The sequence below is a fragment of the Cherax quadricarinatus genome, chromosome 6, assembly GCF_038502225.1.
Source record: "Cherax quadricarinatus isolate ZL_2023a chromosome 6, ASM3850222v1, whole genome shotgun sequence".
Classification (NCBI taxonomy): Eukaryota; Metazoa; Arthropoda; class Malacostraca; order Decapoda; family Parastacidae; genus Cherax; species Cherax quadricarinatus.
This window is the reverse complement of record NC_091297.1, coordinates 46357090-46376819: the sequence shown is the minus strand read 5'-3', so window position 1 is coordinate 46376819 and position 19730 is coordinate 46357090. Positions and strand designations below refer to the sequence as shown.

General features: G+C 37.5%; 1 protein-coding gene across 3 annotated transcripts in view; it reads left to right on the top strand.

The window, feature by feature from the left end:
• LOC128693543 (serine/threonine-protein kinase Genghis Khan) overlaps positions 1-19730 on the top strand; it is a 230939-nt gene that overhangs the window by 143227 nt on the left and 67982 nt on the right. For 2 of the 3 annotated variants that reach the window (XM_070081429.1, XM_070081424.1), the window contains exons 11-12: positions 4839-4999; positions 8164-8521. In XM_070081429.1, coding sequence (XP_069937530.1) covers positions 4839-4999; positions 8164-8521 — 519 coding nt within the window. Of the gene's footprint in view, positions 1-3065; positions 3099-4838; positions 5000-8163; positions 8522-19730 lie in introns of all 3 variants that reach the window. The other variant, XM_070081421.1, reaches the window with a different exon arrangement.

Genomic DNA, 19730 nt, shown 5'->3' with positions numbered 1-19730 from the left:
GTTGTCTCTCACTATTATTTCCCCACCATTTGTTGCATATTAATATTTATATTAAATAATGAAAACATAATTGACCACTAGCAATATGGATATGAAAAGTCATTGTCCTTTCACCAGGCTCTTATCTTTTTATTGGCTTTAGTAGTGTTGTTTTATGGTTTTGTCCAAGATATCTTGTTGGCTTTATGAACATGTACATGGCATTTATATAGTGTTTCTAAACAGATTACAGTAGTGTATATGCTTTGCTACACAGGCAGTATCAGGTAGAGTTTCATATGATACTTAATATCACCCTCATTTTGTAAGAGAAGATGCAACTTTGCACATATGTGCTGAGCATGAGTAAATGTATAAATACAACAGTTTGAAAAATGTATTGAAAGGTGCCAAATATTTTTCATTTCCAATGATTGTGTTTCATTTTAAGAGGATATGAAATGTTGCTGTTCTATGTGCAAATGTCTCATTGACTTACAAGTGAGAGTAACTGTGTAACAGTAACCACTAGTTATGATAATGTTAAGACTGTAACAGCAATGATAAAAAATAATATAGTGTGTCTGAATATTGATAAGGACTATTGTGTAATTTCTTCAGGCTTCATACATGCCATTCTTATTTACCTTTTAGACTTTACAACCTTTTCTCACTGAACAGTAATGATATTAAAGCCAGTTTTTTTTATCTCACTTGATTAAATTTTATAGACGTGTTGCCTCAAATTTATTTGTGGATCCTATTATATATAACCACTTTCGGAATTGCATTTCTAGTACATACTCATTTTCAGTCCATATATAAAGATTAATTGGGAAAGATTTAATAAGTATTCTGAATTAGTGGAAAGAATGAAATGTAATTGAATATCTGATATTAATTTCATATTCAAATATGTGGAATTAAATTGATACATTTTGGGTTCAGAAAACTGGCACAAGGATATAAAGACTTTTCATTACCTGGTAAAAGTTTTGCTAATTATTCAGATATAAATAATGCAGATTTAAAATTACAGGTTAATCCAAATGTTAATAGGAACATTTTGTTCAACCTTGTCCATTATTGTAGATATAGCCTGTTTTGTACTTACAAATGTTTCCTCATTTTTGTGATTTATTTTTCAGTGCTATAGACTTCCATAATATACTTTTTAAAAATGATACTCACAGTAGTATATTCACACTTGCCATTGAGTAGCTTTAATGCTTGAAAAAGCTTTTAAATGTTTGTGTAAGTTTGGAAATTTTGTAGGTACTCATTAAATTATTTTTATTTTCTCTGAAAACATTCATATTGTTCAGTACCAGATTGATTACCGTACCCAAGACATACCAGTAGCATCTAGTCTGATTCATTCTTTTCCAAACTGCACTTAGTCAGTCACAATGCTTAACAAGGTAAATAGTCTTGTAATATTCAGTATACAAAGGAATGTATTTTGTCATTTTTATCTTTAAAATCAATGCAGTATTTTGTTTCTTATTAATTCTATGTATAATGTGTTATAAATGCTAAGACTGGGGCTTAGTCTTGAGTGGCACTAAGAGGTGGAAAAGTGCTATGCTCTCCATAGCTGGTCACTGTGTTGTCCTTATAGCCCAGCTGTCCAGCAACTTTCCCTTGTGGATTACAGTCGACTCGCTTATCGGTAAATAATGAAAGTGAACAAAGACTATATTAGCATTTTATTTTATTTGAAAGATTTCTAATAATTTTCTTTACAGTTAACAAGTCACAAGCAAGCTAATTAATATCTAATATAGTAGTGTAGTAACTACTGATACAAAACTATTTACCATGCTGAGCACTGATTAGTTTACCAACTCTGGAACTAAGTACGAAACATCTCTTTGGGAGGGAAATAATTCTCATACTTTTTTCCCCCAATCATTCTTTTTTTCTTTTCTGTTAGGAAACACTCTTCAACTTTCATCTCTCCCATGTAAATCTCCAACATCTTCATGCCAGCAAAATGAATGGGACTTGTGGAATTTCACTAGTATTTTGGTAGTCTTACCTTTGTTGTCTAATTAATAAATTGAAGACTTGCACATAGTGTTATAGTGGCCAATTCTTCAGTGTTAAATGCATTTATGCATATTTTTTCAGTAATTGTTCATTTATTGCTGTATGAAAATGAAAATGCTAATTGTAGTGTGCTTCACATGTGTATTCCCAAAGTCCCAGTCTGATGGTGACTGTGGCATGTATGAAGCCTATTCCTGGCATGTCATTATGCATGATCCCAACATAGTACCGCCACAATGGTAATTGGGTCAAGAAGAGGGAGGGCCCCACATCTACAAGTCACAAGTAACAGTTATTTGTGATACACAAAAGGGGATCCCATCAAGAGATGTTTTACTTAGTTGTTTGCCAAATAATATCCTAATGCCAAATAATTGCCTTTCTAACTTTTTTTTATTTTTTAATTTGGTGTACTTGGTGGATAGTTACTGCAGTTGTGAGCAAAGTAACTAAAGCTTCATCACCACTGTTTGGACCTGGGCTTGTTTTGTCTTTATATTACCTAATTTATACCTTCCACATATTTTTTGTTTAGATGTGTTGTCCTGAGTGTAGGATGCTGGCTAAATAATTATTCATGGGCTTCTTAAAAAATATTTATGGCTTGAATATAAGAACAACAGTGAGTAATTCTGAACTGGAAGGTGCAACAGTGGACAATTTTTAACTGATATGTGCACATTTAATTGGTTAAGTATTACAACCTGATTTGCCCTTTCTCCAGCATTCTATTAAAAATTTATTTATATTTAATAACATTCCCATCGGCATATGTGGAAAGTAACATACTACATTAAATTCTTTATTAGCTTAGCTAACCTGAAAAAAAATGACCATTGAAATTCCAAGTGAAATTTATAGAAAATGGCTGGTTTTTCTTGTGTTTGTGGAGGCCCCTCACTGACCCAGTTATCATCTCCCATGGGTGGCGCTGCAGACAAAATGCCCTTGTTCATTGGGCTGACTAGCTGCCTCTGGGGTTTCCTCATCCTTCTCATGAAAATCTATTTCTGATCGCACGCACGCACATGCAGCTGCCACGCAGGAACGCAAGACTCGAAAGTTTGGTAATGTACTGTGACTGAGCCCCATTTTGACCTCTTGTGTCGTGTCCTACCCCAGCCCAGTTTTTATGCGTGGCTTTAACTTTATACCTTGGAACAGGTTTTGGTGTAATGTATAGTTATCTGGAACTATTTTCTAAATTCTCGGCAAATTCTTTTGCAGTCTTGTTAAAAAGCAGGAAGTATTGTAAAAGTGAGCTACAAAGTTTAAATTATGATACCTTCAGTATGGAATGACATACCAAAACCTGCCAGCCAAAAGGCTATAGTACAAGGTTTCAACTTACATGAAACTGGAATATAAGGTCCCAATTCTGAAACCACATCTAGTGTTATCTTTGATTATCCTGTGATTGTTACTATAACCAACTTTCTATTATATGTATGTGTTTCAGAATTTTGGCCATGATCTAAATTTATTCTTATTTTTTATTTTTTGTTTGTCTTGCGTTGACCTAACAACTAATGTATTTTTTGACCAGTGTTGCAAATATAGCTGATAAATTGTTTGTAGATGTGTAATATTAGTAACTGTCATTGAAATGTATCTTGTTACTGATGCAAAATTGTTTTGGACTTTCACAAAGTATAATTACATTACTTGACTTTTTTGAATATGAATCAGGAAGGTCTTTGTGCATGTCTAATCCTAGATTTATGTATTTTTCTTAGGGTCTGTCGGAAGAAGTATGTTTGGTTTTGGTAAGATTTATTTATTTTTTGAGAATTAGGATAACCTCTTTTATAGTTGATTGCCAATTTAGGTTCATGTATACTGGTAGATCTTTTTAGGACTCAAGCTGTGATAGGATTATTGTTGTGACAATGTTACATTGTAACGTATAGTATTGTGAGCTTGTAGAACAAGTTTAAAAAAAGCAATAGCCGATTTATTCCTGTAATAACCATTTAATTGATAAAAAGTCCTTTTATATATTTTTAAACTGCTTGAAAATGTTAAACATGTGTTACATGATATACTGAGTTATTATTTTGGAAGAAAGTCAAAAATAACACTATTGCTAAATGAACTATTGTGATATTCAGGCATTCTGGCAACTTTTATTATAGCTTCACCAGCATCAAATTTAGTTTAAGAAGATTCTATATTACAAAAAGCTGTAAGTATCAGAGTAAAGCATTTTTCATCATATGGAGTGATCCTCACACTTTCTCTCTCTCATTATGTTTCATAATTTAGTATCCAAATTGATGGAAAATATTTTACATTGGTAATGTTTGTAATATTGGGGTAAAAGTTGTGAGTGTTTCTAAGAAATTTTAATTTTATTTTGCTGAAGTTTATTTTTACTTCATGCACATGAAAGTGCTTTAATAGCTAAATAATCTTTTGCAATGAGTTTTGAAGCATTATTTAAAATTATATTAAGTTCTTATATGGCTTATATGCAGAATTTATTTTAAATATGAAATGAACTTGAAGTATGTATTTGGATTAAATGGAATTTTTTATTCATGGTTATAATGCATTCAGCTGTGTCACTAAGTCTCTCTACCAAATCAATTAATTCAGTTGGGAAGGAGGAACAGCCTAGCTATGAAATTACTAAATTATTGTCAGCTGTTGTTCATTTATAAGATGGCTGATGGTTTATATATCTTGCTGAATATCTTCTGTTACACTGCATGGAACTAATAAAAAGTAATCTTGAAGGCTTGTTAATTTTAATATTTTTAACTTTGTCATCATATTCTCGTAAATGCCATATTCTTCTCCTTCAGTGTTGGAGCGTCCAGCATCGCAGATGTCTTTCCTGGAGCAGTTTTTGAAAGAAACATCACTTCGGCGAGGTGGATCACTGGAGTCTGAGGAAGGAGATGTGGAGGACGAAGGAGCTCCTTCCGTCCCCTCCCTGACATCATCTCGATCATTTATTAGCCAGGTTAGTCAGTCTCATGAAGTTTTATCTGTTAAAAGAATGTGGGTGTGCTGCGTATCTTTTTTTTTTTAACGTGTCGGCCATTTCCCACCAAGACAGGGTGATCCAAAAAGAAAGAAAAACCCGAAAAGAAAGAAAAAAAAAACTTTCATTATCATTCAGCTCTAAATGTCATATAGGTGGGGTAGCTGGTCCAGATACTGCACCTACGTGAAATGTGCAACATTTAAAGCACCCCAAAGCAATTATTGTTACAGTAGACCATTATATTACATGTATTTTTTTTCCACATTTTGGTTATTACACGACTGAAAAATTGCAGCTTAATTTTATACAGCACTTTGTAAAATTAATTTAACACGGTTCTGTTTGTGGGTGGGGAAAAAATTTGGAGCATTACCCATGGGATATTTCCCCAGTTCAGGCTGCCACCTGGCTGTAGGTCAGACCATTGTCGCCAGGCAGCAGAGACCTACTGCCACCCCCGACACTCCCACCACCCATGTCCCAGCCTTCCATTCATGTGTGTCTAGTATGATTCTCTCCTAGGAGTTATCTGAGTTTGTGAATTGTGTTTTGATCTTTTAATTGCCATGTCTTTGTATCTGCCAAGCAATTATGGCACCCAGTAGGCATACAAGTGTTCCTGAAAGTGTTTAAGTCTTGGAGTTACGAAGAAAATCAGGATATTAGACAAGCTTAAGAGTGGCTCACGTGTGTGTGGATTTAGCAAGAGCTTATGAAGTGTCAGTTTGTACAGTTAAAAAGAATGAGGTAAATATACGAGTTTGTGTAATGAATAACCCAGGATGTCATCTCACTCGCTGACTTGACTTACTTGAATCTCATGCTGACTGGCTTGAATGACTTCCTGACTTGAGTGACTAACTTCACTGTCTTACTGACTTCCTGACTGGAAGTTAGACTTTTTTCACTGAAGAGGACCCTGACAGATCTAGAAGCAGTGCTATGAAATGGTGTCTAGAGCAGCTGATGCCTTACCATCAGCTGTATAATGTGCTGAAGGGTAAAATAGCCCAGAGATCCATTACTGAACTTATGCACACTCTAGTACAACCATCAACTTTAGCACCAGAATCTCTACCATCCACCTCAGCCCATTGGGCCACAGCATAAAGCTCCACTCTGTTCACATTCATCAACAAACACCAGCACCCACAATTTAAGGTAAGAAATACTATTATTTCTGTTGAATTTGTAGTCTTAAGCAATAAAAACAATGTAATACATCAAAACAATGAACAACATTGGCATATTCAATTTTATTTTTGTAAGATCTGGAGGTCTAAAAAAAAGTCGTTTGGCTTTTTTGGGGCTTCCAGGAACGTAACCCTATTTTTCCTGTAAGTTCTTCAGTTTATCTAACACAGATTTATTTAATATGGCATTTTCAGGAACGTAACTACCGTGTAATATAAGGGTCTACTGTAAATGGTGTATACTCCGGAGGTCTTCTGAACTTCAAACACAAACATTTATGGCTGTACCACAAGATTATGCCATCACTTTTTCGTTTACTGTTCTTTCCACACTTAAACGTCAATCGCTTACACACTTAACATTTGCGTAAATATAACTAGGATAAGTGAATGACTGTTCATGGCTCAGCAATGTGTAATTTCAGTGAAATAAGTGGTTATTAGCCTCTGTGTAGGAACTTTTAGATGTCTTTCCCTATAGTTACACTGTATAAATAAAAATCATGTCATCATGATCAAAGAATTATTACAATTCATCAAGCATCATATAACACAGCTGTCATAGAAGATCACATCTTAATTGATTGTCTGCTGTACTTGTGTTTGTTAAGTAATATAAATGTGGTTCTTCACCCTTATATTTCTCTCCATTCTTTGTAATATAATGAAGTATGGTGTAAAAATGCTCGATGGCATATTGTATCAAGCAAGCGAAAAATCTTAGAATTCCGACCCCCTCGACACATTTAATGAGATGCCTGTTTCCATTTGAGGCTTTTCTTCATATTTAGTAGCTTGAATAATCAGAAGCCTACTGCGCTATACTTTTTAATTTAATTATACAAACATAGAGGCAGACCCCACTTTAGAGTGCTTCACTGTACATCATTTTGCTAATGCAGTGGGGTTCATTTATATCCATTCTTCATTTATTCAGGCTTCCTACAATAAATATGTATTCACCATTCGCTATAAACCAAGGATGAAAGTATTTTAAAATTAGTAATGTGTGTGCTCTATATGCATTTTTTAGGCCTAGCTCTATTGCTCACTTAATATATGATAATGTAAACATGTTATCAGGCTTTTATATGTATTTGAAAGTGAAAAAGGGCTATGTTTCACTTCACAGTGATTTTTGCTAGCAGCAGTAGCCAGTAATGTAACCTTCTGTATAAGTGGGACCTACCTATAGTTTAGTAGTATTTGATGAGTCTGGTTTCTAGGAACCTAACCTTCATAAATATGGAGGTATCACTGTTCAAGAATTAGAAATAAGTAAGTACTGTAATCACATTTTCAAGTCTGCACACTCATTTTCTCTCACACTTTTCTCATTCCCCACATTTTCTACCCCTTCCCCAAGGTCACTTATCTTCCCAACTTTCTCAGTAACCTGTCTCTACTTTTCTTCAGTGGGAAAATTGTTGGGGAGGAAAAAAAAAAAATGCTTACTCTTCCCTGTTTACTATAGAAATGTGTCTGGTACACATGCTATCCTGAGTAGTCAGTATGAAGTTAACTTCTACATTATAGCACCTGTATATTTTTCTGGACTACATGATTGCTTATAATTGGAATTACCATACTTACCAGGTAATCAGAAAATATTCAGTTCTATTGATTTTAATTTAAAAAATTAATTTCCTTATTGTCCCAAGTTTTCACTGCTACATACATTTTCCATACTGCATTTGTGAAATTTTGCATTCATTTATCAAATTATCCTCTGTAATTTTTAATACTATTCAAATGCATCTATCATTGCAGTGTGAGGCCTTTAATTTCTGCAAAAGTTGTTTGCATTCTGTTGATTTGGGGGGGGGGGAAGGTTGTTCCTGCAGCCTGATCCCAGATCAGGCCCCTTGCTTGGTGGCTTGATCAGCCAGCTTAACCACAATAACCTGTATATTCCATTGAAATTTTATTGCAATTTTCTTCTGACAGGAGCAACTTGGTTCACCTCACATGGAGTCTCGTCCTCTGCCACCTTTGCCTCAAACTGCCACCAATGTTCCTCCTGGAGTAATGCCTACAATGGCTCATCACCAACATTCATCTGTTGCCATGGGAATGTCAGGAGGCAGTAGTAGCAGTGGTGGTGGGCCTTCTCCTCATATGATGAAACAAAAAGCTCACCAGTTCCTAGTCCGCTCTTTTAGTAACCCTATAAAGTGCTCTCATTGTACATCCCTCATGGTTGGCCTTACTCGTCAAGGGGTTGTGTGTGAGGTCTGCGGCTTTGCCTGCCACACTACTTGTAAGGAAAAAGTGCCGCAGATTTGCCCTGTGCCTCCTGACCAGAGTAAGTGTGAAGTTATTTTATTATAGTAACAACTGATATTTTAAACTTTTATGTAATTAAAAAATTATGACCACCTTTTAACATTCTTCTTCTTCTTTCAACATACCAGCCGTATCCCACCGAGGCGGGGTGGCCCAAAAGAAAAAACTAAAGTTTCTCTTTTTAAATTTAGTAATATATACAGGAGAAGGGGTTACTAGCCCCTTGCTCCCGGCATTTTAGTCACCTCTTACAACACGCATGGCTTACGGAGGAAGAATTCTGTTCCACTTCCCCATGGAGGTAAGAGGAAATAAACAAGAACAAGGACTAGAAAGAAAATAGAAGAAAACCCAGAGGGGTGTGTGTGTATATATGTGCTTGTACATGTATGTGTAGTGTGACCTAAATGCAAGTAGAAGTAGCAAGACATACCTGAAATCTTGCATGTTTATGAGACAGACAAAAGACACCAGCAATCCTACCATCATGTAAAACAATTACAGGCTTTCGTTGTACACTCACTTGGCAGGACGGTAGTACCTCCCTGGGCGGTTGCTGTTTACCAACCTACTACCTAGACTTTTAACATTCTATGTAATTTTAATAATGAGCAACAGATACTGTTGTTTAATATGTCTTGGCTTTGAATTCCATTATTACATGTGCTTATTTTACATGCCTTATTTTGTAAAGTAAAAGGACACAAGTGCAACTAATGTGACATCTATTGTGGCAACGTTTTGCTCTCCAGGAGCTTTATCAAGCTTGATAAAGCTCCTAGAGAGCGAAACGTTGCCACAATAAATGTCACATTAGTCGCACTTGTGTCCTTTTACTTTACATATTGTCGGTAATTCTACCAACTTTATTACATGCCTTATTTTACAGATGTATTTACATTATACACTTCTATAGGTATAAGAGGGTGGGTGCAGGTGGGAAGGAGAGCAGTTGGTGAAATATTCAGGTAAATAGGATGGTAAGGGAGAAAAAAGTTAGCACATGAGAGGTTTTTATAATGTTAAAGTTGTATATTGAGGGTGGAGTATATGGGGAATAAAAGAGAATTTAAATAATTGGTGAGGGAATGTAAGGAGTGTGAGGTTTTATCAACAAATTTTGCTGAGAAGAAAAAGTTTTTGGAATGAGATTACAATTCGGTTTTCATCAGACTTTCTGGAATGAATTAATGATGAAAACTGAGGCTCCACTGTATCAATTTTCTCACCACATAACCTGAAATTCCCACTAACTTCTTGGTATCCTTCAGTGTTTTGTTCCCGTGTACACAGTGAGATCCAGTACTAGGTCACATTCATAATCACATAACAGCTTGACACCAAAGCATTTCTTTATGCTTAGTATATACTGCATGAATGACAGTCTACCTTTGAACTAGATGAAAGACTTATCAGTGACAATACTTTTGAAAGAATAAAAATGCTCGCTGAACTCATGTTTGTAATACATGATAAAAAACAGGTAGTAGGTTGGTAGACAGCAACCACCCAGGGAGGTACTACCGTTCTACCAAATTAGTGTGAAACACAAGCCTGTAATTGTTTTGCATGATGGTAGGATTGCTGGTGTCTTTTTCTGTCTCATAAACATGCAAGATTTCAGCTACTTACACTTTGGTCACACTACACATGTATGTACAAGCGTATATACAACCCCTCTGGGTTTTGTTCTGTTTTCTTCCTAGCTCTTGTTTATTTCTGCTTATCTCTATGGGGAAGTGGAAGAGAATCCTTCCTCCGTAAGCCCTGCGTGTCGTAGGAGGCAACTAAATGCTGGGAGCAATGGGTTAGTAACCTCTTCTCCTGTATAAACTACTAAAAACAAGGAAAAGAAAAACTTTATAAAATTGAAATGTTTGAATGTGCGCGGATGTAGTGCGGGTCAAAAGAAAGAAATGATTGCTAATTCTTTCATCTTTCAACACACCAGCCGTATCCCACCAAGGTGGGGTTGCCAAAAGGAAAAGCGAAAGCTTCTCCTTTTACATTTAGTAATATATACAGGAGAAGGGGTTACTAGCCCCTTTCTCCCAGCATTTTAGTCGCCTCTTACAACACGCATGGCTTACGGAGGAAGAATTCTGTTCCACTTCCCCATGGAGTGAACAGGAAATAAACAAGAACAAGAACTAGTAAGAAAATAGAAGAAAAACCAGAGGGGTGTGTATATATATGCTGGTACATGTTAGAGCTAAAGAAGGAGTAGCAATAATGTTGAAGGATAAGCTATGGCAGGAAAAGAGGGACTAAAATGTATAAATTCAAGGATTATGTGGAGTAAAATAAAGATTGGATGTGAAAAGTGGGTTATAGTAAGCGTGTATGCACCTGGAGAAGAGAGAAGTGTAGAGGAGAGAGAGAGATTCTGGGAAATGTTGAGTGAATGCGTGGGGGAGTTTTGAATCAAGTGTGAGAGTAATGGTGGTTGGGGATTTCAATGCTAAAGTGGGTAAAAATGTTATGGAGGGAGTAGTAGGTAAATTTGGGGTGCCAGGGGTAAATGTAAATGGGGAGCCTTTAATTGAGCTATGTGTAGAAAGAAATTTGGTAATAAGCAATACATATTTTATGAAAAAGAGGATAAATATACAAGGTATGATGTAGCACGTAATGAAAGTAGTTTGTTAGATTATGTATTGGTGGATAAAAGGTTGATGGGTAGGCTCCAGGATGTACATGTTTATAGAGGGGCAACTGATATATCGGATCATTATTTAGTTGTAGCTACAGTTAGAGTAAGAGGTAGATGGGAAAAGAGGAAGGTGGCAACAACAAGTAAGAGGGAGGTGAAAGTGTATAAACTAAGGGAGGAGGAAGTTCGGGCGAGATATAAGCGACTATTGGCAGAAAGGTGGGCTAGTGCAAAGATGAGTAGTGGGGGGGGGGGGTTGAAGAGGGTTGGAATAGTTATAAAAATGCAGTATTAGAATGTGGGGCAGAAGTTTGTGGTTATAGGAGGGTGGGGGCAGGAGGAAAGAGGAGTGATTGGTGGAATGATGAAGTAAAGGGTGTGATAAAAGAGAAAAAAGTAGCTTACGAGAGGTTTTTACAAAGCAGAAGAGTATATGGAGAGTAAAAGAAAGGTGAAGAGAGTGGTGAGAGAGTGCAAAAGGAGAGCAGATGAAAGAGTGGGAGAGGCACTGTCAAGAAATTTTAATGAAAATAAGAAAAAAATTTGGAGTGAGTTAAACAAGTTAAGAAAGCCTAGGGAAAGTATGGATTTGTCAGTTAAAAACAGAGTAGGGGAGTTAGTAGATGGGGAGAGGGAGGTATTAGGTAGATGGCGAGAATATTTTGAGGAACTTTTGAATGTTGAGGAAGAAAGGGAGGCGGTAATTTCATGCACTGGCCAGGGAGGTATACCATCTTTTAGGAGTGAAGAAGAGCAGAATGTAAGTGTGGTGGAGGTACGTGAGGCATTACATAGAATGAAAGGGGGTAAAGCAGCTGGAACTGATGGGATCATGACAGAAATGTTAAAAGCAGGGGGGATATAGTGTTGGAGTGGTTGGTACTTTTGTTTAATAAATGTATGAAAGGGGAAGGTACCTAGGGATTGGGAAAGGGGACAAAAGAGATTGTAAAAATTATAGAGGAATAAGTTTACTGAGTATACCAGGAAAAGTATACGGTAGGGTTATAATTGAAAGAATTAGAGGTAAGACAGAATGTAGGATTGCGGATGAGCAGGGAGGCTTCAGAGTGGGTAGGGGATGTGTAGATCAAGTGTTTACATTGAAGCATATATGTGAACAGTATTTAGATAAAGGTAGGGAAGTTTTTATTGCATTTATGGATTTAGAAAAGGCATATGATAGAGTGGATAGAGGAGCAATGTGGCAGATGTTGAAAGTGCAGTGGTCCCTCGCTTTTCGTAGTTCTCGGCAATCGTAAATTTCGCCAATCATAGGGGTATTTTCGTATAAACATGGATTCGCTTTTCATAGGTTGACTCGCGAATAGTAGTTCGTCCAGGACGCTTACGCATGGTGTGAGCCGGGGAGGCCTCCCTACCCAGCCAGTCTGGCATTGTTTACCAGTGAGTGAAGGTCCCCTCAAGTGCTCCTATGAAATATTTCATAATCCACTCATTTTAGTGCTTGCAAGTACTAAATAAGCTACCATGGCTCCAAAGAAAGCTCCTAGTGCCAAGCCTGTGGTAAAGAAGGAGAGAAATATGTACAGTGACAAAGTCTTGTACTATTTTAATGAAGTGTTAAAGAGACGCCAGAAACAGAGCTCTCTCCACAGTTACTTTGCGAGACAGGACTAGAGTGACTCTCAAGGTGGTCCTAGTGGCATTAAGAAACAGAGAAGAGAAGCAACCCCAGAGAAGCAATTGGTACCTGAGGTGTTGCTGGAAGGGGATTCCCCTTCCAAACTGTAAACAATCCAATCTCTCTCCTCCTCCAGTCTCCCATACACTAAGAAGAATCTCCAATAAAGGTAAGTGTTATGCTGTTAATGTTTCTTTCATCATTTCCCATTGTATTGTTTATGTATTACATGTATATTTCATGTAAAAAATTTTTTTGTTTTAATACTTCTGGGTGTCAGTAAAGGATTAATTGTATTTACATTATTTCTTATGGGGAAAATTGATTCGCAAATCGTAAATTTCGTTTTTAGTAGCTCCTCCAGGAACGGATTAATTACGAAAAACGAGGGACCACTGTATATGGAATAGGTGGTAAGTTACTAAATGCTGTAAAGAGCTTTTATGAGGATAGTGAGGCTCAGGTTAGGATATGTAGAAGAGAGGGAGAATACTTCCCAGTAAAAGTAGGTCTTAGACAGGGATGTGTAATGTCACCATGGTTGTTTAATTATAGATGGGGTTGTAGAAGAAGTAAATGCTAGGGTGTTCGGGAGAGGGGTGGGATTAAATTATGGGGAATCAAATTCAAAATGGGAACTGACACAGTTACTTTTTGCTGATGATACTGTGCTTATAGGAGATTCTAAAGAAAAATTGCAAAGGTTAGTGGATGAGTTTGAGAATGTGTGTAAAGGTAGAAAGTTGAAAGTGAACATAGAAAAGAGTAAGGTGATGAGGGTATCAAATGATTTAGATAAAGAAAAACTGGATATCAAATTGGGGAGGAGGAGTATGGAAGAAGTGAATGTTTTCAGATACTTGGGAGTTGAGTGTCGGCGGATGGGTTTATGAAGGATAAGGTTAATCATAGAATTGATGAGGGAAAAAAGGTGAGTGGTGCATTGAAGTATATGTGGAGTCAAAAAACATTATCTATGGAGGCAAAGAAGGGAATGTATGAAAGTATAGTAGTACCAACACTCTTATATGGATGTGAAGCTTGGGTGGTAAATGCAGCAGCGAGGAGACGGTTGGAGGCAGTGGAGATGTCCTGTCTAAGGGCAATGTGTGGTGTAAATATTATGCAGAAAATTTGGAGTGTGGAAATTAGGAGAAGGTGTGGAGTTAATAAAAGCATTAGTCAGAGGGCAGAAGAGGGGTTGTTGAGGTGGTTTGGTCATTTAGAGAGAATGGATCAAAGTAGAATGACGTGGAAAGCATATAAATCTATAGGGGAAGGAAGGAGGGGTAGGGGTCGTCCTCGAAAGGGTTGGAAAGAGGGGATAAAGGAGGTTTTGTGGGCAAGGGGCTTGGACTTCCAGCAAGCGTGCATGAGCGTGTTAAATAGGAGTGAATGCAGACGAATAGTACTTGGGACCTGACGATCTGTTGGAGTGTGAGCAGGGTAATAATAATGATAACACATAATTACGTATAATATAATAATAATATAATAGTATATAATAAAATAATATAGTAATATATAATAAAAGATGTAATAGTACAACAATAATTATAATAATAGTACGTGTATGTATGTATTGTGTATAATTTAGTTTGACAACACCACCACCAAATAGCAGTGTCACTCAAAACAATGGTCACCAGTGCACATGTGCTTACAGAGCTACCCTCGCAGTGCAAGGAATTCTCATGATTTCCTTACATTTTGTGCAGTTAATTCACCAGATTTCTTTCTTCTGACCATGGGTCCTAAGAAAGCAAGTGCAATGGACAGTGCCGAGAAGAAAAAGAGGATGATTTGCATGGAATTAAAGCAAGACATGAATAATAAGCACAGACTAGGTACAAGGGTTGAGGACTTAGCGAGTTAAGTAGAAGCGTAGCCCCCCTACTATATGTACAATATTAAAGCAGGAGGAGTCTATAAAGGCTATAGTGCCAGCATAGGGCATTACAGTAATTTCTAAGCAGTGGACCTCTGTCAATGAAAAGATGGAAAAGCTGCTGTTGACATGGTTGACGGAGAAACAGCTCACAGGAGATACGTAGTGTAGTGAGATAAACATAAAAATTGTGCATAGCAGTTCTTAATATTATTATTATTATAATCAAGGGGAAGCTCTTAACCCATAGGATTATACAGCGCCTGGGGGGGGGGGAAGGTATTCAGGCTTAATTTGGGGAACTGGAGCACAGATACAATTCCCTAAATCAAGAGCCCCTCACCATCATCAAGGAGCCTTCTTTGAAGGGCAGTTCTTAAGAAAAGTGTGAACTGACAGGTTATGCCGCTCTGCATTTCCTCTCCAAGGTATGTAAATGCCGTATGTACACCAGATCTAATTCAGTTAGCCTCACAAACTCTTATTTCTCTTATAACACCTCTGACGTTTTCATAGCAAGAATGCGCGACCACTCCCAACCACAATCCTCCTCCCTCCGCCGTCCATGTAATGACATTTTATTCATTCTAGAGTGTATATCAAGTTTCTGTGTTATTTATATTGTTTCTTATGTCATATTAGATGAATTGTGACAGATAAATAAGCTGTAGAGTTGATACAGTGGACCTTCGACCAGCGATGGCACCGTCTAACGTTAAATCAGACTAGCGATACATTTTAACGCAAAAATTTTGCCTTGATTAGTGCTAAGAAACTCGACCAACATGATTCGTTCCATCTGAGACGCGTCCACTTGTGGCCAGTGTTTACAAGCCAGCCAACCACCGCAGTCCCATCCAAACATACAATCGGAACATTTCATATTATCATAGTGTTTTTAGTGATTGCACCTGCAAAAGAAGTCACCATGGGCCCCAAGAAAGCTTCTAGTGTCAACCCTACAGCAAAAAGGGTGAGAATTACTATGGAGATCATTGCTAAGTATGAAAGTGGAGTGTGTGTCTCCAAGCTGGCCAGGTTGTACACAAAACCCCAATCAACCATCGCTACTATTGTGGCCAAGAAAACAGCAATCAAGGAAGCTGTTCTTGCCAAAAGTGCAACTCTGTTTTCGAAACTGAGATCGCAAGTGATAGAAGATGTTGAGAGACTGTTATTGGTGTGGATAAACGAAAAACAGATAGCAGGAGATAGCATCTCTCAAGCGATCATATGTGAAAAGGCTAGGAAGTTGCATGAGGATTTAATTAGAAAAATGCCTGCAACTAGTGGTGATGTGAGTGAATTTAAGGCCAGCAAAGGTTGGTTTGAGAGATTTAAGAATCGTAGTGGCATACATAGTGTGATCAGGCATGGTGAGGCTGCCATTTTGGACCAAAAAGCAGCTGAAAAATATGTGCAGGAATTCAAGGAGTACATAGACAGTGAAGAATTGAAACCTGAACAAGTGTTTAATTGTGACACTGACAATGTTGTGAAACACTTTAGAAATGTCATAAAGGAACGGGAGGTACAGGCCTCTGTGGACAGATATGGTGTGCGACAGAGGTCCAGTGACTCTCAAGCTGGTCCTAGTGGCATTAAAAGAAGAAGGGAGGTAACCCCGGAAAAGAACTTGACACCTCAAGTCCTAATGGAAGGGGATTTCCCTTCTAAACACTAACACCATCCACAGTCTCCCCTCCTTCCATCCCATCAATCATCACCAGATCTTCAATAAAGGTAAGTGTCATGTTATTGTACATGTCTTCTTCAGTTTCTGTGTATTAAAATTAATATTTCATGTCCTAAATTTTTTTTTTTTCAATACTTTTGGGTGCCTTGCTCGGATTAATTTGATTTCCATTATTTCTTATGGGGAAAATTAACTCGACTAATGATAATTTCGATTAACAATGAGCTCTCAGGAACGGATTAATATCATTGGTCGAGGATCCACTGTATTAGGGTTATTTTGTCGTGCCTCCCCAGACCAGGAATTCAGCTGGAACGAATTAATTGCATTTCAGTTAATTTAAATGAGGAAAATTGACCTAGCATATGAACAAATCAGGATACGAAAAGGTCCACAGAATGGATTAAATTCGTAACCCGAGGTTCCACCGTATTCAGTTCCTGATGAATTCAAATTAAACTAATACAGTGGTCCCTCATTTTTCGTAATTAATCCGTTCCTGGAAGTGTGACTATTATTGAAATTGACGATTTTCAAATCCATTTTCCCCATAAGAAATAATGTAAATCCAATTAATTCGTTCCAGACACCCAGAAGTATCAACAACAATTTTTTTTTTTACCTTAAACATAGATTTACATGCACAAAAGAATGAACATTCAACATAACAGTTACCTTCATTGAAGGCTGTTGTTGATGGAAGACAGAGAGGAGGAGAGAGGGAAGAGAGGTTATTGTTCGGAAGGGGAATCCCCCTCCGTAAGGACTCTAGGTTACTTCAGGGTCACTTCCCTAGCTTAACCCTTTGAGGGTCGCCAGGCCCTCTCAGAGACTTGTTCTCAGGGTCGCCCACTTTGAGCCCTATTTTCGGCCAATTCCAGTGTACTAGTCGACAAAAATCATAGCTATTTCGCTAGAACTTCGTTTTTTCTATCGAATGGGTACAAGAAACCACCCATTTACCTATTTCAACTATCCAATAAAGTGGTCAGAATTTAGCAATTTTGCCAATTTCACACAAATTTCAAAAGATGCCAATTTCCAAATAGGGTCCAGAATAAGCAAGAAAGACATTCCTGGCACTAAAATAACATTTCCTCTGTTCATTAGTCACATCCCCAGGCCCCTCTTACATTTCTTTTGCTTTCCACTTTGATTTTTTATTCTCACAAAAAAAAAGATTTACTGTTATGCAGACTACTGCATTAGTGTAGAAATGGTATAAGAACACAAGAATGGAGGAGCACTGCAGAAGACCTACTGGCCCATGCAAGGCACATCCTTATCAAAACGACCTCTACCCAAAGCTACCCAAGAATTAACTCCCATACCCAATGACACCAGTCAAACCCAGCCCCTCCCACTCATATATTTGTCCAATCTCTTTTTAAAGCTACCCAAGGTCCTAGCCTCTATCACCCAACTGGGAAGATTGTTCCATGCATCCACAACTCTGTTAGAGAACCAGTACTTACCTAAGTCCTTTCTAAATCTAAATTTATCCAACTTATATCCATTATTTCTGGTTCTTACCTGGTTCGACACCCTCAGTACTTTATTAATATCTCGTTTGCTTATGCCTGTCATCCACTTAAACACTTCAGTGATATCTCCCCTGTAAAGTAAAAGGACACAAGTGCGACTAATGTGACATTTTATTGTGGCAACGTTTCGCTCTCCAGGAGCTTTATCAAGCCATTGCAAACAATACATGAACACAGAGGGTATATAAAGGCTATATAAAGGCTCAGAGTGAGGTGCAATACTAGTGAGGTACCATTTCGATGTTCACTAGTGGTAGTAGTAGTAGTAGTAGACTGCAAGAAAAGAGCTCTTCAGATCATTAATTCTCCACGCACCAACACCACTCCCAACAAAGTTATAATTCTTCCCAACAGCCAGGTTGCACTGAATGTTTGAAAAGTACTTTCACAAGCTAACACTAGAGTCGCCATCGCTTCTAGCACTTCAATAAAGGATCTAATCAGGACAAAATCCAAGTACCATGAACCAGTCAATGCAGGAGTTTACACTATACCCTGTGGAGGCTGTGACAAGATTTACGTAGGTGAAACAGCAAGAAACCTCGACACCCGCCTCAATGAACACATTTACGCATGTAGGAACGATAACTTGAACAACGCCTGTGTACAACACCGTAATTCCACCAATCATCTCATGAAATTCAGAGATGCCCAATCAGTGATCAAAGAAACTAATTTCCGCAAACGCAAGTGCCTCGAATCAGCACTGATTGCTGTTTCAAATACAATTAAACAAAACAACGGCAGCTTCACCATCTCTGAAGTCTTAGCAAGAATCCTCTTAAAACAGTAAACCCTGCCATCACATAGTCTCTCCTGTTATACTACACAAAGCACATTACACAGAGTGAACACTGAAACAAGCTGCCTCTTTCCAGTCTATATTTGTCCATCCTATTTTTATGTTACCCAAGTAATAGCTTTTATATCCTTTTACTCATGTACGAATTAATTGCTCTACCATATTGTATTACTACTACAACTTTTGTCACTACTACTACTACTACCACTGGTGAACATCGAAATGGTACCTCACTAGTATTGCACCTCACTCTGAGCCTTTATATAGCCTTTATATACCCTCTGTGTCCATGTATTGTTTGTAATGGCTTGATAAAGCTCCTGGAGAGCGAAACGTTGCCACAATAAAATGTCACATTAGTTGCACTTGTGTCCTTTTACTTTACATATTGTCGGTAATTCTACCAACTTTATTACGATATCTCCCCTCATTCTACGTCTCTCCACAGAGTGGAGATTTAAGGCTTTAAGTCTCTCTTCATATGGGAGATTCCTTACACAGTTAATCATTTTAATCATCCTTCTCTGTATGTTCTCCAATGAATCTATATCCATCCTGTAGTAAGGAGACTAAAACTGAGTGGCATAATCCAAATGAGACCTCACTAGTGATGTATAGAGCTGTAAAACAACTTTTGGACTTCTGTTACTTATACTTCTTTGAGATAAATCTAAGTAATCTGTTAGCCTTGTTGTGCACACTTAGGCACTGCTGTCTTGGCTTTAGATTTCTGCTTACCATGACTCCCAAGTCTTTTTCACATTCTGTATGATCAAGCTCTACTTCACATAGTTTATAGCTTCGAGGGTTATTTTCATTACCAAGGACTAGTACCTTACACTTATCCACACTGAACTTCATCTGCCATTTTTCAGACCAAGACATTAATTTGTCCAAATCCTCCTGGAGGTCATTGCTATCCTCCTCAGAATGAATCATACGGCATATCTTTGTATCATCAGCAAATTTACTCATGTCACTCATAATCCTTTCATCAAGG